The 26435-nt window shown below is 46.9% G+C and overlaps 1 protein-coding gene across 5 annotated transcripts; it reads left to right on the top strand.

Annotated features, from left to right (window-relative positions):
• The first annotated feature begins 1604 nt into the window (after nucleotides 1-1604).
• Nucleotides 1605-17118, top strand: Ythdf (YTH domain-containing family protein). 5 transcript variants are annotated; one of them, XM_089565647.1, is made up of 5 exons: nucleotides 1605-2028; nucleotides 9364-10758; nucleotides 14861-14925; nucleotides 15010-15068; nucleotides 15279-17118. In XM_089565647.1, exons 1-5 carry the CDS (start codon nucleotides 1998-2000, stop codon nucleotides 15280-15282), a joined length of 1554 nt encoding a protein of 517 aa, XP_089421773.1. In that variant the 5' UTR covers nucleotides 1605-1997; the 3' UTR covers nucleotides 15283-17118. The 5 variants fall into 5 exon arrangements, with proteins under 5 accessions (XP_089421773.1, XP_089421772.1, XP_089421774.1 ...); XM_089565646.1 differs by having other exon boundaries at nucleotides 14864-14925; nucleotides 15007-15068; XM_089565648.1 differs by having other exon boundaries at nucleotides 14864-14925.
• Nucleotides 17119-26435: the final 9317 nt, after the last annotated feature.

Here is a 26435-nt window from a genome sequence, read left to right on the forward strand (position 1 = left end):
GACAGCTATCACAGGCGGGACCGACTCTCTCCTTTCACCTTTTATGACTGAAATTTATTGCCGGAAGCTCCTCCCCTCCCCCCCCCCCCCCCCCCGGTATGTTTAGGTGACGTGAGGCGCATGAAAAAAAAACTGCAATATATTTTTTTTTTATTCGAGAAGTGCAATACATTTCCGCTGGCTGGAAAGCTGGCTTCAGTGTTGTAGTGAATGAAAACTATGTTGTTGTTGTTGTAGCCTGATGGCATATGGCACATACCCACGACGGGGGATTGGCCAGGGTTCAGTGAGGAGAGCCCAAAGAAGTTAAATTGGTGCCAAAAACGATTATACTGCAGTTTCTTTTTCATTCAACTGCCATGTCACCGAAACGCCTACTGCATGCCACAGCCATCGTTTGGCTGATGAAACCGAAACAACACCAACAGAAAAATTTCAGTTATAAATTATCGAGTGGTCGCAGGCGCATACCACGCGGTGATCCATCCGTTGTAATGTTTAACACTTCGTTTGAAAGAAGAAAACATGCAAGTATGTGGCCATGTGCAGGATACGCCATATGGCACCGAAGTTTCGCCGCGGATGTCGCCTCATCTAGTCGTTGCTGTTTAGTAGGGCACACTTGCAAACATCCGCGCAAAAATTTCTTACAGAACTGCGCATTTAAATTATATTTAAGTTTCGCGCAGATATGCAAGTAAAGTCCCTGCATGAATCATGCGCTAGCGGATGAAAAATCATGCATGGGACCTCCATGGTGTAACCTAGGGATATAGGTATAACGCCATGCCAGACATCGATGTGCCTGTAACTGGAACCACGCAACTCTTTCACTGCATGCATTCAGCCCCAGCAAGTCGCTCCTCCGACAAACCGGGCACACTTCTCGCTGCTGTCCACGTGATAAAAGATAAGTGAAGTTGCATCTGCGCATGGGTCTACGTAATCCAGTAAAGTTTCGATACTTGGTTTCGTTTTATTCCCTATTTCCTAGTTCACTGAAGATTAACTTTTCACTCTAGATCACTGGACCCTCTAGGAAATTGATATATGTGTGCCACGTGCCCCAGTTTCCTGATTTCAGATTTGCATGCCGATCAAGGCAGGATTTCTTTGATTTGACGATGTGCTTTGTATATGACGATGCGATTTGTACTCCCTTCAAAGCCTCTCCGCGTCTTTCAACACCTTGACTGCCTCAAAAAATGAAACTTTCCTGAATATGCATTATCGTCATGGGTGGTAGCCGAGTCAAAAAATAACTGGAACTTCTAAAAACATTACTTCAACTTAATATATTTGTGTATTTAGAAGTTACGAGTGTTTAGATCGAGGTGCGGATATCGTTTTGAAACTGCAAATCATTTTGCAAAACCGCTGTCGCCGTGTCATTTATTGTCTGCCAATGAGGAGGTGAGTTCCTCTTTCTGTCCCGTGTTGATTTTGTGCTTGTCACCATCGTTGCTTGCCATATCTTGCCATTTGCGCCACGGTGGAAGAATCTTGCAGCCGAGCTTGCCACTTCATGGCACCCGACCCGAAAACAAAACCAGGCACGAGGCCTAATCGCTGGATGCATCATGCAGTGACGTTTGTTTCCACGTGACTATCTCAGGCGGGAGTCGGGCACATGAGGAGCCGCCATTGTTCCCGTGTTTCGTATGTGGTGGTTTTAAGACAATTGTAGCCCATCCGCGGACTGCATACGCAGAGCAGTGCGGGAAAAAATTGCCGGAAAGAGGAGACACGCCCAGGAGGAGTACAACGCACCGCTAACTTATCCTCAAAGACGAAGCAAAACGGCCAACGGTGGTTTGTGTGATGTCTCGCAGTGTTCAAACGACATCCAAGATGGCCACCCTACGTTCGTGTTTTTTCTGAAGTGCTCTGTGGGGGCCCGGGACGTGAAGACTTTGGGACAGCATTTGTGCTGACAGTTGAACGATCAGTTTTTTTTCCTTTCCGTGGTTTCGTTCACGTTTTGCCGATTCCTGGAGATGCAACGCATGAAAAGTCAAGGAAATCCAGGTGAGGATCTGTGTGGCGGCCTGTTGCTGAGTCGCCCAGTTGTGGTGGTGGGCAGTTCGACCCACGCAGCGTCCCGAGCTGCTTCTAGACGATAAGTGCGTGTCATCTACGGGCGCATTGGGCTTCTGGGCGTTTCCACAATGGCCACAATGCTGCGACGTCCCTCTGCTCACACGTGTGCAAGTGTGGAGCAGTGTTGTGCTTCTTCTAAGCCTAAAACGCGCCTTGCTTTTTCTGGTGCAATTTTGTTCGCTGCCGTTGATCCCCGCGACCTTTTCGCGTTTTTGTGTTCGTAACAGTTGCGGCGCCTCGAGCAGAGGACGGCGACCGCCGTTGGCACGCTGGTGCGGGTGGAGGCTGGCTCGGTAGGGCCGCTTGAAGCGGACGCGTTGACGCTTGCGGCACACACTGCGCGCAGTTGTTCACTGCGCATCGTAGTACGCCGCCTCCGCAGCCGCCAGCTGTTTGCCGAACCGCGACCCCGTCCCCGAATACCACTCGGAGACGCTGTTAACGCTGCGTTCGCCTTCGAGGTTTTATTGCGTCGGAAGTCGCGACAATACGTGTCGCGTGTCGCGGTGGCAGATCCATCCGTCCAAGGTGCGCCCACATCCGTTTTGGCGCCCCTTGGGCGAGCGATGGCGGCGGCGACATGTGATGCACGGAGCCGACGAAGAGTGCCGGTCATCCGAAGCGTTATGGCAACGGCCTGGCAACGGACGTTGCCCCGTTGCCGAGTGGTGCTGGGTTGGCCGCCGCCGACGTGAGATAAACGCCGCTTTTCTCGAACTCAGGCACCTAGCGACTGCAGGAGAGTCGGCCGCACGTGAAGATAACGGACCGGAATGCTTACTGGCTGACAGGGCGCGTTGATAACGCGAGGTGAAAGGCATTGTGACGTAAATGTAATGGAAAAGCGTCCGCCGCCATATCGCTCATTGTAAAGGCGGCGATTGGCCATGCAAAGTGCGATCCGAAAGTGCCGAAGGTACCACATGAGGGGGGGGGGGGGATGTCAGCTGCAGATGTTCATTCCGAGCGAAGGTGTTGTTGCATACTACATTCAGACTTGGATATAATGGTGGCTAGTCATCCAAGAAAGGAGCAAAAGCTGTATATATAGAGTTTGCCACCATAGGCACTATGTATCCACCGGCAGATCCACTAAATTATCAATTTCCCCTTCAGATCAGTGTGAAGATGGTAGTCACTTTGCAGTCGTGTACAAGTCCTACCCTCTGGCTAATCTCTTTTACTCCTGTGAATGGCGGTAAAAGGCTGCATGCTTACCCAGTACTTATCGCTGCCTGCTCTGATGCGTTTTAGAAGCTGTACATGGTCTACCATTATGGCACCTGCGATATCAGGTGCATGCCATCTATAACCTCCTGCCATTTCTGCACTCTAAAGGGGCACTGAGGACAGCTTAGTCAAGAATTTTTGTTCTATAGTAAAAATCTGTTGTTGGCTATTTGTGGTAACGTTTAGTTTTTGCAGTAACAGATGCATTTATTGCATAGAAAATTCAGTCTAAAAATGAATAATTTTTCCCGTCTTTTGATTTGGACTCCTCATCATGATTAAAATGTCTCCGTAGTCACTGGTTAGAAATTAGTGGTGAGGCCTACCCTCAGAGTAACGATAATCTTATTTAGTTCATGAAAAGGGCCTATAGCAGTGTATCGGAATTTAATTTTCTAGGTTATAACATTTTTCAACAAAAGTAGTTCTTGCAAAGCATTAATCTATCAGTACAGGCCGACTTCACTTTGTACTTTGTGTCCCGTTAACTATATTTTGATCATTCTCCAACGCCTACCACCTTGTGGACCTTAGTGGTTATTACGCAAGGCTATAGGAGGATATTGCAGGGCTCTAGAACATACTTCATCGTTCTTCTCGCTTAAAAAGTCTCAAATATCTACCAAGAGCTGCTTCTGCTTTTGGAGTTGTGAAAGATTTCACTTTTAAGTACATTTTTATTCCTGTCTAGAGTTCGGATGATAATTTATCCAGCATTGCATTCATTTAGTAAATTGCTTCTCAGTCTCTCTGGGTGAAGCTTATCCCAATGTAGTGCCCTTCACTCTGATGTGCACATTCACTTGTAAGCTGGCTAAAATAGTGGCAGGCATACAATTTGGTACGGGAAATACGGCAGATTCTCTCAGATCATGAATGGTAGCTTACCAATATCCCTGAAGAGAAAAGTATACAACAGCTGTATCCTACCGGTACTCACCTATGGGCCGCCGCGGTGGCTCAGCGGTTATGGTGCTCGGCTGCTGACCCAGAAGACGCTGGTTCGATCCCGGCCGCGGCGGCTAGAATTTCTTTGGAGGAGAAATTCTAGAGGCCCGTGTACTGTGCGATGTCAGTGCACGTTAAAGAACCCCAGGTGGTCGAAATTTCCGGAGCCCTCCACTACGGCGTCTCTCATAGCCTTAGTCGCTTTGGGACGTTAAACCCCATAAACCAAACCAAACTCACCTGTGGGGCAGAAACGTGGAGGCTAACAAAGAGGGTTCAGCTTAAGTTAAGAACAACGCAGCGAGCTCAGAAGAGGGCGGAGTGGGAAGAGATCGGAAGAGGGCGGAGTGGGTGAGGGAACAAACGCGGGTTAATGACATCTTAGTTGAAATCAAGAGGAATAAATGGGCTTGGGCAGGGCATGTAATGCGAAGGCAAGATAACCGCTGGTCCTCAAGGGTAACGGAGTGGATTCCAAGAGAAAGCAAATGTAGCAGGGTACGGCAGAAAGTTAGGTGGGCGGATGAGATTAAGAAGTTTGCGGGGATACAGTGGCGGCAACTGACAAAGGACAGGGTTAATTGGAGAGACATGGGAGAGGCCTTTGCCTTGCAGTGGGTGTAGTCAGGCTGATGATGATGATGGTGATGATACAATTTGGTCTGTTGATGCACATGCTGGCGTCATGCATGCGATGCTTTTCCAGAGGCGTTTCCGTTTTGCCTCTCCAGGGGAGAGCTTAACATGCAGAGACTCTTTCGAGAAGCTGTAAAAGGCAAGGCACACATGATGTATGTAAGTGTGGTCATAATATTACGGAGCACGCTTTGGCTACCAAACTCTTCTCATCCCTTACGTAGTGAAAATTAGGAAGTTGTTTATATGCTAGCACATGCCGCTGTTGGGCTTTCATATGAGCCCAGCAAACCATCAAATATTTTCTCTACAGAATGTGTGAAAAAATTGCGGACGCCGAAGCATGCTTCACAATATTTTAGCTGCGCCTGTGCATTGTGGCTCTGAGTTAGGGGCCTGTTGTGTTCTATCTACTTTAGTGCATGGCACGACTTCATATCCCCCCCTCACTATGAAAGCCTAAGGAATTAAAGTTACTCTGTTAAGCTGGTCATGGCTACAGGGCTAATTGAGATGGGCTTGGCAAACATTGACAAATCACTGACAAATGCGTTACCCTGACTAGAAGTAACACGTCTTGATAATGTCGGATACATCTCAACAAGGAAGCAGCACGTGCCCCTCGGAGGGGAGGCCCTCCAGCCAGTGGTCTCGACCATTTTTCATGACATCGTGTTCAGTCAGATTAAGCCGTGGTTATTGCCCCTTTATGGTAAAGCTCTCGAGAAGTACAAAAAAAAAGGGGGGAAGCTCACACCTAACCAGTGGTTATTGCAGGCAAAACCAATTGAAAGTAGAAGAAAAGGGGCCAACGCCGGAGAGAAAATTCAAGAAAAACCAATTAGAAGGGAAAAAAGGCACAAATTGTGGTCCGGCAAAGGTGGTTTGTGGGGCAGAGAGGCCCCAAAAGGATTAGTAATTAAAAAAGGAGAAGAAACATGGTTGCGTCCAGCGTGCCCAAGAGCTTCCGACATGCTCAAAGGTGGCTAGAAGGAGGGAAGGTGTGGGGATCTGTAGGAAGTTAGAGAAGGTGAGAAAAGAAAATGAGAAAAAAAAATTGGAGATAAATGTGCTTCAGAAAGCAGAAGGGGTATATAAAAATTGGAGAAAGACTAAAGTGAACCAAGATAAATGAGAAAAACAGGGACAGAAGGAAAAGTAAAGAACTAAAATAGGTAAAAGAACGTAAAATATAGCCACTAGAGAAATATTTAAAAAAATAAGAATACAAATGAAAACAAACAAAAACTTCAGGTGCACGCATGGTGAGCTAACAGCAAGGCCCCCATGCCTGTGAGGCAGGGGCAGTGCCACGGCCTGCTAAAATTGGCCATATGGTGCCCCCGATCACATGACACGTGGGAAGCTCAGTCATTTCAGGTCATGCGGGGCCATCCATGCAGGAATAAACACAATAGGCGGCTGAAAGGAAGTAAGAAACACGAACAGCAATGCGAATAAGCAACGCACGAGACTGAGGGGAAGATAAAGACTGGTAGTCGTGAGGGGAGAGTGTGGATAGCCGGGGAGAGAACAGGCGCGTAGATAATGGAGAACGTCCCCCACAGCTCTACTGCATGGCCAGTAAGGTGAAGGACGGACTTCAAAGCGATGGAAGTACGAGGGAAAATGGCCGTGGCCCTTTAGGAGAGGGACAAGAGATTGGGGTGGACAGAAAGAGAGCTGGAGACAGGGGGGTGTCACAATGTTTCACGGTCTAGGTGGATGCCGAAAGCCTGAGGACGGTCATGTGTATGCGGGTGCGCACAGGCAACGGCGACAGCCACAACGGTTGACGCCAGAGAGGTGGCCCAGTCTGCTAGCTCGTTGCCCCTGACACTAGGGGATCGGTCGGCGCTATGGCCGAGGGGGCTTCTTTGAAGTTCATTTGCAGCATCTTTCTTGAGTTGTATCTGACTATAGCATGTGAAGCTAGAGGTAGTTGCAATTTTTTTTTTATATGGCATGAGTATGGCCTATAGGCGCAGTCAAAGTGTTAATATTGATATGACAACAGTCCAAGAACTCTGCAGTTCCGCTCAGGTACTTGTAAGGAGTATAATATAGGCAACATCGTGCACATCGTTTTACTCTCTTTGGCCACTCTCTGTCGAGAAAAGTGCTGAATATTTACTTTATTGTACTTGCCACAGTCCATTAATCTGTAGTGGTAGCCAGTTCATGACATTTTCTGTCAGCAGTAAAATTGATGTAGGGAAGGACATCAGGTTTTTCTCTGCTGTTGCTTTGGTGCATAAAGGTAAGGTTCATTGTATGCAGGTAATTGCTTGTTTGGCCGAAATCTTGTATGGCCTTATCTACCAAAGCCTTTATGGCAGTCGCAGGCTCCAAAAAGTACGGCTAGAACTGCTTTTTCTTTTTCTTTTTTTTTGACAGTTACATGGCTGATTTCAGTCATGCTTCAGCCAGCACTGATGAAATTCATTGCAGGTTGAGAGCTGCAACATAATGTTTCTCAAACCTGCTTGACTAATTCACACTTTGCTAATCACAGTCAGCATTATCTAGCATAAACTGGAGTCTGCCAAGAACACATACTAGTTGGTTAACATTTTCATGCCTAATATAAGGAAGTGTTACCCACCAAATTTTGCTATCTGTCTAATGTACCTATGTTTCTTAGCCAAATAAAAAATTTGTTAGTGCCACTAAAAAAAATTTTGAGATCATGTGTTGGGAATTGGCGATAAAGGTCATTTTCTCTATTTTGTGCAGTAGTCTGAGTTGTCTGAAAGGTCAGCTCGAAGACCCAGAAACAGTTAAACTGCTTTTATATAACAAATTCTTTCTATTCTCCTGCAAAAGTTGTCTGAAAGTGAGATGAGGAGTTGGTATTCAGAAGTCGCACATTTGTGCGCCCTTTTTCTTCGCACAGCTTCCTCACAGTGGTGCCGAGCATCTTGACCGAGGATGCATTGGCTACTGTAACAACATATGTTGACATCAAACTTTTTATCCCGCCTTCATGTAGTAATGGGTATGGGTGCAAACAGTATGTCGCGAATTTGCAACACTGGGCATTAAAGGATTCAGCTAGGTGCCCAACAAGATGGAGAAAACTAAAGTTTGAGATGGATTTTTAAGTTTGCACCATGCAGCTATGTGCATTGCAGTTCAGAAATGCTTTTCATACTTTTTGATTGTATTGTTTAAACGGTTTTAGGCTGTTGCAGGCTCATTTGTAAATTGCGGCGTACAATTTCAAACATAGGTGTTCAGCTGGAAGGCAGCAGCATGGAGTTAAGCAGAGTTAATGAGAATAGACTGTGATTGCATAGTAGCACCTTGCTTCTATTTTAATGGGAAGGCATTGTATGGCTCATCGGCACTGAAACCCGGCACCGGTGTTGACCAGCTGCAGTGGTCCCAAAAATTCCAGAGGACATCACTGTGGTATCAAAGAACGATAGAATTTCTTCCAAAGGTGCGGGGAATTCAACCCGGGATTTTCAGATTGCGAGGTGAGCATGCAACCCGTAGGCCACAAAACTGCGTTGCTTTTTGGCGAACATAGGTGAATCTTGTATGCTTAGGAGTAAGTGCGTAGTTAGAAAGGGACTGCTTTTGCATTCAAAGCACTTAAGTAGTCAAGTGCCCGCCGTAATTTTGTTTGAGGTTTGAGAAGTTCACTGCACACAGAATGCACTGATGATCAAGGTTGCCTATGGGATTGGAGTGTAAAAATAACTGATGCGAATCTCGCAGCTTTTTTCAAAGAATGAATCGATTGCAGCACTTGGGCCAGTTGCCTCTCTGTGTACAATGCTAGAAGGCAATGTAAATTGCTTCCTGGTGAATTGCTATTGGTGTTTGCAGACTATACTGGCTGAGGAACATATAGTGTAGCGCTGAAAATAGTGGCAGAGATGCTGGAACACGGCTGCCATGTACTCCAAGGAAATGCTTGTGCTGCTGCTATGGGTGTCGTTGAATGCAGGGAGCTCATGCGGGTCTAGGAGACGTTAGAGCACGTATAGTCCAATAGAGACTAGCACTGCCTAGTTACTCAGGCATGTAGAGCTGCTGGAAGTAACAGATGTATGTATTGGTGTCATTCTCTACCCTAGCCTGACATGGCAAGCTTCAAAATGTGTGTATTTATTGCACTAATGCAAGCTGGAAAAGTCCTGTTGGGGGTCAGTTCAGGGCATCTCTATTTAAACGGCACCTGAGAAAATCTTGGGCACTCTGTACAGCTGGGCAAAAACTTTTTGCTTTGTGCAGGTATGGTGCCTAGTGGTTTGTGTCAGTGCAGCCGTGGCAGCATCCATTGAATGCATTTTATTTGAGTGGACTGTGCAGAAACTGCTGGCTCTGCCATTGTGCTCTTTACTTTGAACTTGCGTGTTGTCAGCTTTTGCAGCACCTCTTCCGTAGCATGTGCTTTGGTTTGGTTTCTGACTGCCACCACTTTGGTTGCCCCGACAGTGAGCAACGGCCCGAAGGACATGGTCAAGGATGAAGAGTTTGACTCGTGGCGCAACCAGAACCAGCAGCCCCAGCCAGCGGCGCAGCAGCAGCAGCAGACCTACCAGCCCCACCTGTCCACATCCAACCTTGGCGAACCGTACATCCCCAGCTACTATGCGTCCATGTCCTTTCCTTACTTGAACCAGGGCCTTGGTGACGGTGCCTGGAGCAATGGTGGTGACCCTGTTGGCTTCTTCGGCTCTTACGGGGGTCAGATGGGGGCAGGTGGCGAGCAGCCGCCGCAGCACTACGTTGACGGTGGCGCTGGCATGTTCAGTCAGAACAGCTTTGCGGGCTATGGCCAGGGCTTTGGTTTCTTCCCGGGCAGTGGGGGCGACTACTCGACGTGGGGGACAGCGGCCAGCTCTGGGCAGCCAGCGGCAGCAGCGGCGGCAAGCAAGGGCTATCCCGAAGAGTACTACCGCGGGGACTATGACCAGACGGGCATGGACCGGGGGCTGAAGCACCTCGAGCAGGGGTTGCGGTCGCTGGCCCTTGGTGGTGACAAGGACTTTGCTGCAACCAAGGAGCCGTATGCCAAGGACCCCAAGAAGCTGGCTGGCGGTGACAAGAAGCTCTCGTGGGCATCGGTGGCAAGCCAGCCGGCAAAGCCAAAGGCGGTGAAGAGCAAGAGTCCGCTGCTGCCTGCAGCAGCACCCAGCAAGCACCCAATGGACATTGGCACTTGGGAGGGCAAGAATGGCGGCAAGCCCCGAGGCAGTGCGGCGCCTTGGGCAAGCCAGGCACCACCGCCCCCCGAGAGCAGCTACACGCATCCCGTGCTGGAGAAGCTGCGGCTGGAGAACAACTACAACCCCAAGGACTTTGACCTGGAGCCAAAGGGGGCACGGTACTTCATCATCAAGAGTTACTCTGAGGACGATATCCACCGGTCCATCAAGTACTCCATCTGGTGCTCGACGGAGCATGGTAACAAGCGGCTGGATGCTGCGTACCGTGACGCGCAGGGCCCCGTGCTGCTGTTCTTCAGCGTAAATGGCTCGGGCCACTTCTGTGGCATGGCCGAGATGGTGTCGCCGGTGGACTACACGGCCTCTTCGTCGGTATGGGCCCAGGACAAGTGGAAGGGGCAGTTTCGTGTGCGTTGGGTGTACGTCAAGGACGTGCCCAACTCGCAGCTGCGGCACATCCGGCTGGAGAACAACGAGAACAAGCCAGTGACCAACTCTCGTGACACCCAGGAGGTGCCGCCGGAGAAGGGCCGCCAAGTGCTCAAAATCTTGCACGGCTTCAGGCACACCACGTCCATCTTTGACGATTTCCTCCACTATGAAAAGCGCCAGGAGGAGGACGAACAGCGGGAGTTTCCCTCGGTTCCTGCAGGAGGACCAGGTCTGGCTCCCATCCCTTGTGTCTCCCTTTCCGGCATTTTGTAATGTTTGCGCGCTTGTTGTAGGCAGTTGTGCATTTTATTCTGTGTGATTTCGGGAAGTGCCCTGTGTTTTGTATAACCAGTGTGTATTTTCAGTTGCTTTGCAGCCAAGGTAGAGCAGGTTGTCTGAGCATTTGCGTGCTTTCTACGGATAGCCGATGTCATATAGTGGCTGCCAAGTTGGTGGATGAGGAACGCGGTGAAAGTAAAGCCTGCGCACATTTTTAATCTGCGCATCACCACCTTCTCTGATGTGCACTGTTGACTCTATGTGGGGTCCGCCACCATGCTGTCACATGCTCTCCATTAAGAACTCTGCCATGATGTGCAGCCAGTCTGGTGTGGTTTTCTAAACTATGAAGGTACTATTCATTCAGAGTGAATGTGCTGTGAGAGGGGTGTAGGCCTGTTTTAAACAGACTAGTGAGCATTGTCCAGTTCCACAAAACACGGAAAGTGCTGTTCGTCACATGGGCATATTTGTTCAAAATTTTAGCCTGAAGCAGTTGTCATTTTTCAGATTGCTTGGAAGGAGCGTGATAGGTAGTCAGGTCAGTCAAAGGTTTGAAAATGGTTAGTTGATTTTGTGTGGAACCACAAGCATTCTCTTCGCAGCTGTTAAACTGAATGTGACTGTTGTTTCACATGAAATATTTCTCAAGAAATGAACGTTTCTATCACATGACTGTTTTTAGTGCTGGGGGACTTTTTAACTCTGCAGTTGAATCTTGCAGACACATGCTCAGGGCTTGCACAGATGCTCATCCGACAACGTGTTTATGGTGCCCCTCTGTTCTGTCAGTTTGTGATCAGGCAAGAAACTCGCAAGCCTTCTGACATTTCCCTCTTTTCTGGTAGTCTCATGCCAGCCACCACATTCAGTGAAGTGGCATTTTTCTGACATAGGGTTTTAAAGGGAGCCTCTTTTATGAGCGCTCAAATACGCATCCATGCTGGTATATGAAATGGATGTGCCTGACGTCATCTTCATAGTTGGGTGCCGTTGCACTAGACAGCACAGAGTGATTGTTTGAAGCCTTGGAAGCAGTAGCAGAGGTGAGGTGATTGATGCAACTGCAGCTCGTGTCGACTTTTACCTCAATGGGAAGTAAGCACAGGTGGTGTGCCTGCACTTGTCATGTCTGCACCAACATAACTGAGCACTGTCGTCTCTCCAGACAACCAGTGGACGCAGCTGGCAAACAGCCCTCATAAAGGTCGAAGTCTGAATTCGTTCACTTGATGCGCATATTGCTCTCGGGCATTTGTCCCCAGTGCTGAGCAGAGCTTCAGCGACAACAGCTTTGTCGTGTGCAGGATTTTGCCATTAGCTCATAGGAGGGCACTCGTAAAGATGCAGTTTTTTTTTTAGTGTGTGTGTGTGCATGGTTACTTAATGAAAATGAAGTGGCAGACTTTTATTTTCTTGCCCGCTTCTGCAGAAAAGTGCCATTGTTTCATAGGGGTGCAAAGTGAAATGCACCATTGAGGTATTTGTTGCCCTAGCACATGTCGATACCCTGTGTTGAACACTTTCTTTTCATGCCGGCAAATATGCCTACAAATGCGCCATTGGGCACAGTACAGGCTTCTGACACTGCCAAGCCTTGTCTCTGATGGGGTGTTATTGCAGACTGAATGATGCTTGCCGAATGATGTCATCCTGTTGGTAAGCAGTGTATGGATTAATAGTGACCATTGCCCAATTCATAATGCAGTCTAATGAGGCAGCAGCACCTTACCTGGCTAACAACTGTGAGAAGAATTCACTTTGTATCACATGACCTTGCATTATTGCTAAGATTTGTCCGTAGAATGAGCCTGAGATTTGAGACGTGGCAGTACTATAGCTTGGTATTAAAGCTGGGCTGCAAACATCCATACAGTTCAAGCATTGCACTCTGATAAGCAGGAGAGAGTGTTAGTCTTTTTGTTTCATTGTTATTCTGGGCCTTCTCTTGTGTTTCTTTCATTTTGTCTTTTGAAATGTTAGTTAACTGGAGTGTTTGGGAAGGGGGCAGTCATTTCCTTTGCCAAGACTTCAAAATACTGATAAAGTAATTACCTAGCATAGGGCAGGTTCTCTCAGATAATGAATGGCACTTTACCAATATCCCTCAAGAGAAAAGTATACAACAGCTGTATATTACCGGTACTCATCTATGGGTCAGAAACGCGAAGGCTAGCAAAGAGGATTCACTTAAGGACAAAATGAGCTATGGAAAGAAAAATGATAGGTGTAATTTTAAGAGATCGGAAGCAGGCAGAGTGGCTGAGGAAACAAACGCGGGGTAATGACATTCTAGTCGCAATCAAAAGGAAGAAATGGGCTTGGGCAGGGCATGTAATGCGAAGGCGAGATAACCGCTTGTCCTTAAGGGTAACGAAGTGGATTCCGGGGGGGGGGGGAGAGCGCAGCAGGGGGTGGAAGAAAGTTAGGTGGGTGGGTGAGATTAAGAAGTTTGCGGGGATAGGGTGGCTGCAACTGGCAAAGGACTGGGTTATTTGGAGATTGGGGGGGGGGGGGGGGGGGAGCAGGGGGTGGAAGAAAGTTAGGTGGGCGGGTGAGATTAAGAAGTTTGCAGGGATAGGGTGGCTGCAACTGGCAAAGGACAGGGTTAATTGGAGAGGGGGGGGGGGATTGTCATCTCAAAAGAACTTCATTGCTGCTAGATCTTAGTAGCTGGTGTTCCTTTGTGGTTTGCTGCATTTCAGTGTGTAAGTCTGTGTGCATAGACATATTAGTACCGTTTTCCCTCTCCCCCCCCCCCCCCAAAAAAAATCCAACCTGATATGCTAATTTCACTGTACAGGTGCCCAAAAAATAAAATGAAACAGCCAAATCGAGACATATTGAGAATATTGCTTTTTACTTTTGGGGCACCTGTGCATTGTATTGAAATAAATTGAATGAAATCTAAATCTGACTCATCTCTGAGCCTCATGAGTTTGTTTGGTTCAGGCATGAACATATCGGAGTAAGTGATGAAAAAAAAATTGGGGCCTTTGTTGTCGTCATTCACTGGGGTAAAGTGAGAGATGTAAAGGGAAAGCACGTATAGGATGAAGGCACATACCTACAATTGCAGTCACCGAATTCCAGTTCTCATTATTACTTACTCTAGTAGCTAGTACCAGCTGACCCTGAATCTTTATATGTATGGTCTGTTAACGTTCTCATTGTAGTGGTGTTAAATAGGGCACCTGAGTGGGTAGAAATAGGAAATTCTGTGTTTTTTATTATAAAGCACCACGATTTAGCATTCTCAGCGGGGGAAGTAAATGCATGAGTCTGGCTTTCTCTGCAATGCCAGATTTTTTCTTATTTGACTGTAGTCGGTGCAGTGGTTTTCTTTAGTAATGGCAAACTCCTTTTGTGTACTGCAGTAAAGGATTGTAAAATTGGGTGGTGGTGAAAGGCAGATCACCATGAGGTGCTGCACTTTCATTATACTAGGAGGTATGGCATCATGAGGACATGGGGCTGACCATCTAATTTCAGTTCGCTGTTTGCTAGGTGATGCACAGAGGTTACCTTAAAGGGACACTTTTTTTTCCCTTTTTCAGTATTTTTGTTCTTGGTGGAAAAAGGATTGCAAGTTGATATTTGTTCTCCAGCGAAAGACGCATTTATTGCTGAGAAAATTGGATATGAAAATGAAACATTTTTTTTTCCTGCTACTTGATCAAAACTCTAAAAGATTCCATAGTCTCCCAGTGGAAGTGGAGGTGCAGCCTAGCGTCAGGTATCCATAAAACGCCTTCACCTCACCGCACTTTTTCTTGCGAGAGTAGCTGGTGTTGGCGATACCCGTCTTTCATTTTTTTTTTAACCGTTTCTAGCTCATAAAAGATCCGTTTTTTAGTGAAAGCAAAACCTCTTTGTCGCTAGAACATTTTTGTATTAGTTATCTTCAACTTGTCCTTGTTCCCTTTAACTGAGCACATTTCCTCCTGGCATGTGGTGTTTGGGAGTGGCAGGCTGTGCCAATTCTTGGGTCTTCTCTAGAGTTGCCATCGGTCGGCTGTCGGAGATGCTAAACGTGCTCTTTGTTCATGCAGCAGAGCCAGGACTGCTGCCCAATCTCGACCACTTGAAAGCTGCAGAAGCGATGAAGGACAACAAGGTAACGTGCATTACAGCTGTGTGAGCACACCCCAGTGGGTTCGCATTCATGTGTCTGACTTTTTCCTTGTTGCCCTTGTAGCAGATGCCCATGCCAACAAGCAACCACCACATGCAGTCGAGGTACCACCATCAACAGGCATGGTAAGTTGTGTTCGGTTTCTAGCTGCGTTTGCATTGTTCAGAGAAGTGCGCTTTCAAAGGGCAGCTAACTTGCGAGCAGCGTCACAAGAAAAAGTGTTGCAATTTTGCACTGTGGAGAATTGTGTACCTAGCTGCTGAAACATACAGCCTTGTTGGCACGTGTTGTAGTGCTGCACCTTACAAGGCCCATTGCTCTACCTCTTTCTGCAGGTGAGGCAGCTCTTGAAGCGGAGCCCTCTTCGGCGGCATTCTCTTCCCCCTCTCCCTTCGCAAGACCCCCCTTTTTTTTTTGCCACGGAAACCCCTTCGACGATGACTGGAAAACGTCACAGTGACACGCCCTGTGTGCCAGGGGCTCATCGTCTTCTGCGGTGACAACGCCCTGTTCTGTGTGGTTCTGCTGTGTGCGTGCGTGCGTGTGCAGTTGTGTGCGCGTGCACCTCGCGTGTTGTGCTGCCCTCTGCTGAGGCAAGGACCATGGGCCTCTCTTCTCTATCCCTGTAAACCCTGTTCCCCACAGAGTGCTTCTCACCCTTCTCTCCGTGCCCTCTTACAACCTTGTTCTTGCGCTGCACGGTTGCCAACCAACAGCCGTCGATTCTGGTGGGGAGGTACTGTCGCGGAGTTTCCTGCCAAAGTTGGAAGAGGGGAAAGTCTTTAGCATGTCTTGAGGGGGGCAGGCTGGGCTGGCGGGGGCAATGTGTAAACTGGAGCTTCTTACCATTTTTTTTTTTCTAGGTTTATTTGCCGCCGCCACTTGTCTAAAGCTTGGCAACAATGATTTCTCCCTCCCATCCCACAAGCTTTTAATCCCTCTTGCCGCTTGCCGTTGTACTCTTGCTCTCTCATATGGCTTGTGCGCGTGGTTTCAATTCCCCCTCTGTTTCTCTTTTTTCTCTACCTCACTGGTTCTCGACTCCTGTCATGCGGTTGTTGACGCAGCGCAATGCAAAAAAGAAAAAAGAGAGAAAGACAGAATGGTTATGGTGGGCAAAATGTTCAAAAAAAAAAGATAAGGTGGCGGTACACACGTGGACTTTCTGGGATACTTTTTCTTGCTTTTCTTGTGTCATTTATTTTCTTGTTAGTAGGATTGGGGGCAAGTGAGTGAACTTTGCACAGCCTCCCGGACCTCCTCGTTGTTTTGTGGGAAAATGGAACTGACCACAAATTGTTATCAGTCGGTGGGTTTACCGAAAAGAAGGGACTAGAGAAAAAAAAAAATCAACCTGAACTGGCATCATTGGATGGACTCCTTGTGTTTGTTCAAGTTTGTTTGACTTGTCGGAATTTGGGACTCCTAGGACTTGTAAAAAAAGAAGAAAACAATGGACTCAAAACACTGGACTTGATGACCAATGACAGACTGGACGCACCGCTGTGAAGAGCAGACGCGCAGTGTTTCAGGATGTATGTGCGTGCTCGTTGGACAGTGTGGACTTGCAAGAACTGTGCTGTTGCTTCGTGGGTCGGGGGGCTGAAAAACGGTTGTCAAGTGTGACTAGTTGTATCTATTTCTGGACTGAACTTCTAATTTGTTTATTTTTCCTTGGTCGGCTAAAGCTGAATCCAATTGTTGGACTTTGTCTTGACTTTCTGAAAGCAATTTGGATGCCATGTAGAAGATGCATACCTGCATGTTTTTTTAGTTCCCTTTCTCTAGAAGGCTGGTGGTTTTCGCATGCGAGGCATTGCACGTGTATTGTGGCCCACTTCTGACAATTGTGCATTACGAAAAAAGAAAGAAAAAAGGGCAGAGGCGTGCAGAACGTGTGGATACTTTTTTTTTTTCAAGCGTCTTAAAAACACGTTCTAGTGCTGTCTAACTGTTAAAAAACACCGTTGAAGTGCTCGTTTAAGATGCAAGGACATGAAAAACAAGGAATTGCATATCGAGCTGATTGAAATGAAATGGAAGATGCGGTACGTGCAGGAAGCTGCTGCGCTCGTTACTTGTGTGAGGTCTATGGCATCCTTTTGTTGTTGTTAACTTCGCCAATAAACATTCAGCACGAATGAACTACACGAAAAAAAAGTATGCGTAACTGAACTTCACAGTGTGGTTATTTTTCGCTTTTTCTCCACTATGAGGCAAACAGCCTCCTCGTCCTTCTAGGTGGCTGTTTGGTATCAGCTTTGCCATGTAATTTCGTTTGGCAAGACTAAAGTCAAAACATTCTTAGAGGACTGTGTTCCTTTTCCACCAGCCGCCTGGCTTGGAAAGGGAATGGTTCCTACTGCTAAGTATATTCAGCACAATTATAAATGTTGCAGCAGCAGCAACTTTTCAGTACCTCTGTAATGTCCTTCCAAGAGAATGCAAGCGTAGCAGGGGCAGCAGAAAATTCAGGTGGGTGGATGAGATTAAGAAGTTAGCGGGGATATGGTGGCTGCAGCTGGCAGAGGACAAGGTTAATTGGAGAGACTTGGGAGAGTCCGTTGCTCTGTAGTGGGCGTAGTCAGGTTGATGATGAACACTAATGCATGGTACCCTGTAGATTGTCAGCTGCAGAAGCGTTAAATTTAGTACTGATAACGGTTTTGCAGACACTGAGTACTGCAAAGGTGCTTGTTCTGTGATAATTAGGCAGCCACCTTCATTCCAAATCCAGTGTGTATGGAAGGAATGCTAAAGGGAGCAGAACTGACTGCTTTCGAATACAGAGGTTTATTTAGCTAGTGCAGCCTTGAGGCACTCAATTCTGTGCATCTGAAAGCAGCCATAGACTGGCAGTTCGTTGTCATGGTTCGCTGTTCTGTATATGAACAGTCCTGGAAGGACTGTTCGTTGATGTTATGGTGGTGCCTGGTTTTCGCAGTCTTCGGTATTAATGCGTGGAGTTAGCATGAAGTTGGGTTGTGACCTGGTGGTCCATGTTCAGCAGTTTAGCGCATTATTCCAAAGAAAAGACTGCGACAAAAAATTTTTCCCTATTTTTAGCTTAAGGTATGGGCTGGCCTGAAATGTAATTTGCGATGTAGCAGTTGTAGACGCGGCTGCCTGAGCAGTATTGAGGTTGCTGTCGGGATGGCTTTTCTGGGGTGTCTGCAGAATCGACAATGTGCAGGTCGCTATGGTCTGAATTCAGAGTTGCAACAAGAAGGAAGAGGGAATGGTTTTCTCATTGCAGCGACTGGCGCCCACATTTCATTGTCCTGAAAGCTCTCCAATAGTGACCTGTGGAGTATACCTCAGAAAGTCCTAAAGACATACTAATCATGTCACACTAGGCCGGATTAGTACTTGCTGTAGAATCGGTTCAGAACGGCCTCATGTAGGGCGCATGCTCCTTACGGCAAACGCGTTCGCTGAGGAAGTTCTGGGGATATATCACTGGCGTCTTGTAATCATGGCTGGCAAATAATGCTATCGCGAGAGCAGAGGATGGAAAAGGATACACCAGTTCTGTGTGCTTGGTGCCTTAAGGCACCAAATGTTTGCTTGCGTGTTTTCTTGTTTCAAATGATGCGTTAACATTAGTTTGCACATGCCACCAAATAATTCAGTTTCGTCTTGACGTTTTTTTTTTTTCGGTTTCAACAGCTTAACGACGTCTGTAACGTGTAGTTGACCTTTAGATCACGTGCGGAACGAAAAAAATTTGGTGAGGTTTTAACTGTTCGCAAGTCTAGCTTCTCGTTGCTCCTCGGTTTCAGCGGCTCGTTTAGCTCGCCTCCTCTGCAGTACGCTTTCTCGGCTAGCTACACCGACTGGATGATCGGACGAGGCTTGACGGCGACGCCGGCGGAGAGAAAACTGGAGACCAGCTCGGCTCGTCGCCGCAGTCCCAGGGTAACCACGCCGCTGCTGCTCTCTCTCTCCTTCCCTTCCTCTCGCTGAGAGAAGATTACGTGTGGATGTGTATATATAAGGTATTTCGACCAATGCCTCGTTTGCTTTCGCAACCTACCGGGCTTAACAGGCATGGGACACAGCTGGCGAAGCGATTGATTGATTGATAACTTTTATTTCCACCGATGTAGGAGGCCTCCTACTCCCCGTCCAGGCACGCAGGCCTAGGGGACGGGGGCCGGGACCGCCGCGACTAAAGACTGGCGAAGATACATTGGCTCTTCGCGGCTTCAGCCGCCAGGCGGACAGCTCGTGCCTGGTCGGCGGGGACCGCTTCGTAGAAGGGCCTCCCAGGCTGCTCTACTTTTAATATTGTCCTCAGCGCCCGGGGCACTGCCAGAGGCAAGCGGTGTGACGTCATACCAAACGGCGGCTCCGCGGCGAGGCGCGTGGTGTGACCACGTGGGTGTGACGCCATACCAGATAGCGCGGCGAGCGCGCGGCGTCCTCCAACTGCGGCGGTTGCTAGGCAACGGCTCAAGGTCCGTCTCTGTGCCTCCTTGGAGCACCACCACAGCGAAATCGCAAGTTCGTGCACAATGTAGATTTCGCTGCAGAAGTCGGATATTTGCATCGTCTGCGGCGACGACGAAACAAAATAAGCATATCTCAGCGATTGCACTGGTGGCGCCATCTCGTTTTTCGGCCGTGGAGAACAGACAGACAGACAATTGGATAGATATATAGAGGGTTGGTGCCACCGTGCCCAATAAATAAAGGGGTTGGTTGTTTCATTTCTTTTGTAACTGCCCATCTCCTTCTTGAAACTTTGAATGCAGTTCTGTAAATCTCGGGAGATATCGCCACCTAACCGCATGGCGCCATTTTTCGAACACCGGATCGCCGCCATGCACGTACAGTCGGGGACAAAAGTCTCTGGACCACGTGTACCTCTAACGAAGCCGATAGCTCTGCTATTAGTCGGCGGCTGGAGACCACACTTGTGGAGGTAAAAGTTAAATTTTTGTTCTTCCATCTCCACAAGTACGGTCTCCAGCCGCTGTCTGATAGTAGAGTTATAAGCTTCGTTTGAGGAACACGTGGTCCGGAGACTTTTGTCCCTGACTGTCGGCAGCGAGCGCGTTCCTTAGACGGTGCTCGGACCCGGTGCGGTGGTTCAATGGTAAGGGCACTCGGCGACTGAGCGGAGATCCTGGGTTCGAACCCAGCCGCGGCGGCTGCGTTTCTATGGAGGAGAAACGCAAAGGCGCCTGTGTGCTGTGCGATGTCAGCGCACGTGAATGAACCACATAGTGGTCGAAATTATTCCCTCCACTAGGGCACCTCTTTCTCCCTTATTTTACTCCCACCTTCCTCCCTTTCTCTTATGGCGCAGTTGGGGTGTCCAACGAGATGTGAGACAATTATGCGCCATTTCCTTTCTTCAAAAATAAGATTTCTCAAACCATCCGCCGAATTTTCGAATTAGGATAATTAGAAAAATTGGGGCGATGGGGGTGCGGGGTGGGTTTAAACTGACATCTTGAGGATTAGGTTTTTTTTCCGGAATTTTTCAATCAATGGATGCATTGGTTTTAATGCTGCCTGGTGCTGAAAACTTAATTACGATAATTTAATTAACTTGTCATCACCTATCACACACCAATCAATCATCAATCACTAGAACCACAAACTACCATGATAAATCTTTTTTACGCAGCCCCTGATTATACGTCGCCGGTTCGAATCCCTGCCGCGAGCTAGGCTCTTAACTTAAGAAGTGAGTTTATGCTGCACGAAATGCTGACTCATATCATACCATTCGGAACAATCTGCAGCAAATGCTTGGCGCGATACAATCTTTTTACACAGCCCCCAATTATTTCTGACATGCGATGCCGACTATGCGGACGGCTTTTCGACCGAACGAGCTGTATTCGCTGTCACGTAAAAGACGCCGCTTCAAGAATATCCTACAGCAATTTTAGTCCAAAAGCACTATTCCAACAGGTAAACTCTGAGCAAGATCTGGCGGTGTTTGTGTTTGCACCAAGTGAAATAAATAAAAATAAATCAAATAAATATCTGTGACTGGGGTTTGAACCAGCGACAGCGGAAACAGATCAACTTCCCTGGCCAGTGAGAGCACTATATATGCTATCGCCGCAGCCGAACATGCATCGTGCTAAATTGCAACATACTCTCGCACTCTGCATTGCACATTACCTTCTTCAAATAACAATGCTATCAGACTAATATTCACGCTTTGAGCTATGTGGCGGTAGTGACACTGATATGTGCGCTGCATGTGTTGGCGTGGATAATACGCGTTGGCCTTGACAACACTGCTGCAGGAACGCACCAAGCATAGGCCGCCAGCGTACAGTGGTATAAATTGGCACTGACGTTGAAAACACTGAAGCACATAACTGCGCGAGCATGAAGAAGTCACTGGAAAGAGCCCACCAACTTTCGTGCGCGATTGTGGATTCCCTGATGCGTGTAGAAGTGTATTATTTGGCTCTGATGTTCATGATGACAGGATGTAGTGATTGAGCGAGTGTATGTACTCTCTTCAGCAGACGTTTCAGAGCCGCTTTAATAGGAAAACAACAGAGCTGTAGCAACCGCAGTAAAATTCGCCACGCCTCTCTCACATATATGGCAGTTTCTCTCGGGCTAAACTTTCAGTTTCCGGGACTGGCAAACAACTTTTATCTTCTCCCTTTCTTTATTTTTATAATAAAAACTCCATCATCCCCACCAATTTCTTGGGAGGCGAGAGGCTTTGTCATGTCGATCCGTTGCCTGGAACTGAAGGATCGTTCATGGCTGAGGTTCACAGCAGCACTGTTCGGCACGGAAATCCGTCAGTAGTGGATTTAGAGTGCAGGGACCATAAGTGGGACCGGTGGCAGTACAGCCCATAGGAATCCACGTAAACAAAAGTAAGTGCTTTCCTGATTTCGCAGTATACGCTTATGAGTTTGTCCTTTCATTAACAAAAGCCGAGTACATTGAAAAACAGAACGTGTAAGTGCAGAACATCATTTAATTCAAAAGTAACATATTTTCAAAACGCCAAAATGTAAGCATGCCGTGCCTATAGCCCAGCATGGGGGTACTGAGCTCCCAGGAGCACGGCCCATAGAAACAAATGTAAACAAATTTTTGCAAAATTAGTTTCTCATTTCATGGTGCACTTATGGAGATTTTGTTGGAGAGTACTTTTATGTGGAGCATTAAAAACTACGCAACACAGTTTTGAAGCTGATATGTTTTTAACACGTTACGATAAATGCGTGTTGGAATGCTAGACATACCCTGCAACATTCAGGTACTCACTCAGCTGGGTGTTTCTCCGAGCAGTGCAAGGTTCTCATACAGCCCGACAAGCTTCCGCATGCACTACACTTGTTCACAAATGCAACTGTTCAAACTGGACTGCCTGAACAGCTCTACATAGAAGCCAGTTTTCATACGACGTAAGCGAACCGCGCATCATATCAGACAGTGGTGCAGACAATAACCCTGGTCACTCCGAAGTTCACGAGCGTGCCCTATATTTGTAAACATGGTTTGGTTTATTAGGGTTTAATGTCCCAAAGCGACTAAGGCTATGAGAGACCCCGTAGTGGAGGGCTCCGGAAATTTCGACCACCTGGGGTTCTTTAACGTGCACTGACATCGCACAGTACACGGGCCTCTAGAATTTCCCCCCAAAGAAATTCAACTGCCGCGACTGGGATCGAACCCGCGTCTTTCGGGCCAGCAGCTGAGCACCATAACCACCGAGCCACAGCGGCGGCCTTTTGTAAACATGATACTGGTCTTCAGATTCAGTTTTAGCAGCCAACTGGTGCATGGCCATATGTTACAAGTCAGTTTGTGGCCAATGAGACAAACAAAAAGAAGTGATTAACAGCTTTTTGTTCATTCATTCCAGCTTTCGGAGAATGCTGGCATGAAAGTTTGAGCGAATTAAGAAGATGACGAAGCAGCGATTGTATGCTGCAACTAAACTACACAACAGAAAACTCACTTTAATTACTGGGCATAGGCAAATTTCATGGTGATTAATGTTGACTGATGTCTTATGCATCATTTGAAAGAAAACATGCAACAAAAAGTTTGGTGTTTAAAATATGACACACAGCCCTCAAACACACGTGCAACTATCTCAACTTTCCCAGTGCGTGTGTTGCTCTTAATACTCTAAAATCCTCATAACCTAGCTGATTGGCTGTGTGTATATCATTTTTAGAATGTTTGCAAGTTATCTCTAGCTAGGCAATTTTTTTTATGCAGTTATTTTCAAAGTAAATTTTTTCAAGTAGTGTGTCGGTGCTTGTGTCCAGCTCCGATATTTTTTTGTAGTTGTTTGCAAGAGCTATGCCTGAGGCATAAACAACTACTAAATAAATGTCCAAGACACTATGACCTAGTTTCGTGACTGTTCCTTCAAAAATATTTCTGGTCTTTTCGTACACGGGCACAAGCCTGCAGACCACCAGAAAAATGAACTAAGGTTTTTCTTCTCGCAGACCTGTGAGCAGTTAGGTGTCTAGCGCACGTTTCCTGCACTGAATAACTTTTCCATGCTGTATACTTAGCATATAATCTTGTGTAAGGGTCGTACCTGCGTATGGGCCGGACCCCGTTTTGGGCTAAATAATTTAGAAAAAATACGGCGATATTTAAATAATTCATCTGTGGGCTTCACTTTAAAATTCACACCAAAATTAAAAAAAAAAGCGCGGCATCTAGAGTTTCTAGTATACTGAGCTGCAAAAAAACACTTTTTTTGAGCCATTCATTAGCCACAGTACGACACATTGTCTGTAAAAAATTGAAAATTGGTTTTAAGGAAAGGAAGTGATGCAGTAACTGTCTCACATCTCTTGTAGGGAAGTATAAAGGAGGGACTGCCCTGCCGCGGTGGCTCAGTGGTTACGGCGCTCGGCTGCTGACCCGAGAGACGCGGGTTCGATCCCGGCTGCGGCAGCTGAATTTCTTGAAGGCGAAATTCTAGAGGCCCGTGTGCTGTGCGATGTCAGTGCACGTTAACGAACCCCAGGTGGTCAAAATTTCCGGAGCCCTTCACTACGGCGTCTCTTATAGCCTCAGTCGCTTTGGGACGTTAAACCCCAACAAACAAACAAAGGAGGGACTGAGAGAAGAAAGGAAAAAAGAGGTGCCATTGTGGAGGTCTCCGAATAGTTTCGACCACCTGGGGATCTTTAACGTGCACTGACACTGCACAGCACATGGATGCCTTTTGCATTTCACCTCTACTGAAATGCAGCCGCAACGGTCGGGTTCGAACCCGAGTACTTCGGCTCAGTAGATGAGCGCCCTAAACACTGAACCACCGCGGCGGGTCGTATGTTGCCCCTTTTCTGCACACTGCTTAAGAATTGCATCTTGATGATGAAATGAATCAAAAATTGCTTCTGTGTATGACCCTGTTCAGGCTGCACTTTCCCATCTTCACGTTTCTATTTGAAAATGACAAAAAAAAAAAGAAGAAAGGAACTCTGACTACCTGGCTTATTAATGAACAACACATAAAATGTAATGTAATGAATAAAAAAGCAGCCTGCCAATACAAATGTTAAGATACTCACAGTGTCCTTAGCATTTAATACAAAATATTTACGAGAAGGCCATTTTGCATTTGAGCTGAGCCCGGCATTTTTTTGAGTTTTGTCATGGACTCCCACAGTGCTGCAGTCTGTTAATGCCATGTCAAAGAGAATGTCGAGGCAATTTTTATCTGTAAATTCACAATATAATGCTAACTACCGAAAACAGTTTTTATACTAAAGCCCTTTGCTGAAGGTATTTCAGCATAAAACTGAGATCTGAGTGAAGTCTACTGCAGAACAGAAGCTTCTCCCACAAATCTCCAATTACATTCCTGTTAACCGGTTGTCCACTTCGATGCATTAACGAACTAAACAACAGCTTTATGCTTTTTGTACTACAGTTGCAGTTATTTTTTCTCCCCTAATACATGCTACTTTCTTTCTGTCCTCTAACAGTGCACGTGTCTATTTTTTCTTTTGTTTCTTGCTATACTCACCTCAGTTTTTCAGCCCCTTTTGTTGGCCATCCGCGTTTCTGACTGGTAGGTGAGTGCTGGCAGTCTACATTACACTTTTTCATGATGAAAAAACATGCAAACTAATGGGACACAGAAGAGGAAGAATACATCACAAGCACCCACTTTCTCTTGCGTGTCCCATTAGTTCATGCTATTATTCATCATGAATATCCACCAACTTGCCCAAACTTCTGCTTTGCTACATTAGGCTTACTTGTGCTTTTTGCAAACATCCAACAGCTCAAGTTTTTAGGACAGAAACAGTGAGATAGCAGCATTTACTTCCCGTTAGTTCAAACCTTGATCGCAAAGCACATACCTTGAAAGTGACGCTTTAGAGGGAAGAAAATGGAATGCAGTTAAATGTCTGAAATACATTGAGAGCGTTAGTTCCAATGCCTCAGTTCAAGCACCTACATCCGATCAAATTATAGCAACAATAACAAACTCATATTTGCCAGTGCAGTATGTGTACGCTGCATGTAGCTCAAGTCAACAAGCTTAGTTCACATTTTAGTTCTTGCAGCTGCAAAAGCATTTCTGGCAGCCTCCACACTAGCCTGCTCTGCCACCAGCAATGCTGTTTGTGACAGTTGGGGAGCCAAGTTGTCATGGGCAGTAGAGCCGCCCGTGGTCTTGGTGAGCGAGTGAATACTTTTGGAGGAGAGAATTCGAGTTGTGGTATGCTCTTGAGCTATTCGAAAGTATTGTTTCCAAATACAGTAGAACCCTGCTATAGTAAACTCAGTTATAGTGAAAACTCGGGTATAGTAAAGTGAAGCTGTGGTCCCACTTCACCTTCCATAGATGACTATATTTTTTTCGTTGTAGTAAATATTTTTTGCGAAGAAAGCGCTATAGTAAAGAGCGTCTAGCCGTAGTAATGTAGCTCCCGCGGAATGATGACATCGTGGCACGTGCGAAGCCTGGGATCTCGAGACAAATAGGTACCGAATGCGTTCGTTGAGGTGGCTTCACCACAAAGCTCAAAAACGTAAGGAGAAGCCAACTTTGAGGCCGTGAGGCAAAGCGCGCCACGCGCACGGAGAAAGTAAAGCTGGCTCTGAACGTAGAAAGAAGGCGGCGCGGCTCGCTCAGAAAGGAAAGCCAGTAAAAGCGCAGTGAGGAATAAAAAGGGGATGAAAAGGACGTGCGTTTGTAGCACGGCAGCGCGAAGCATTGGGAAGCAGCGGCAAGATGTGGAGGCACAGTGGCACTGCATAGGCGGTTTTGCCGCACTTAAATTTGTCGCGCGCGCGTATCTTTACTGCCTCTTAAATGATGCTGAAGCCACAGAAGGCGACGCCGTGATAATGGAAAGCTTTGGTTTTCACATGGAATCAAACTCGCTTTATTTTTGTAGACACATTGTCTTTGTGTAAATGCGGTACTTCCAGAAGACTTAAGCAATGTTGAAAACATGATAACATGTGATAAATACAACTGATGATAAATAGTTATCACATGA

The sequence above is a fragment of the Amblyomma mixtum genome, chromosome 1 (assembly GCF_055824585.1).
Source record: "Amblyomma mixtum isolate Tamu chromosome 1, ASM5582458v1, whole genome shotgun sequence".
NCBI lineage: Eukaryota > Metazoa > Arthropoda > Arachnida > Ixodida > Ixodidae > Amblyomma > Amblyomma mixtum.

Coding starts and splice junctions, on each gene's coding strand:
- Ythdf (XM_089565645.1), top strand. CDS start 1,998: ATGCAACGCATGAAAAGTCAAGGAAATCCAG. Junction 10,759..14,860: donor GGTTCCTGCAGGAGGACCAG/GTCTGGCTCCCA, acceptor TTGTTCATGCAG/CAGAGCCAGGACTGCTGCCC. Junction 14,926..15,006: donor AAGCGATGAAGGACAACAAG/GTAACGTGCATT, acceptor TTGCCCTTGTAG/CAGATGCCCATGCCAACAAG.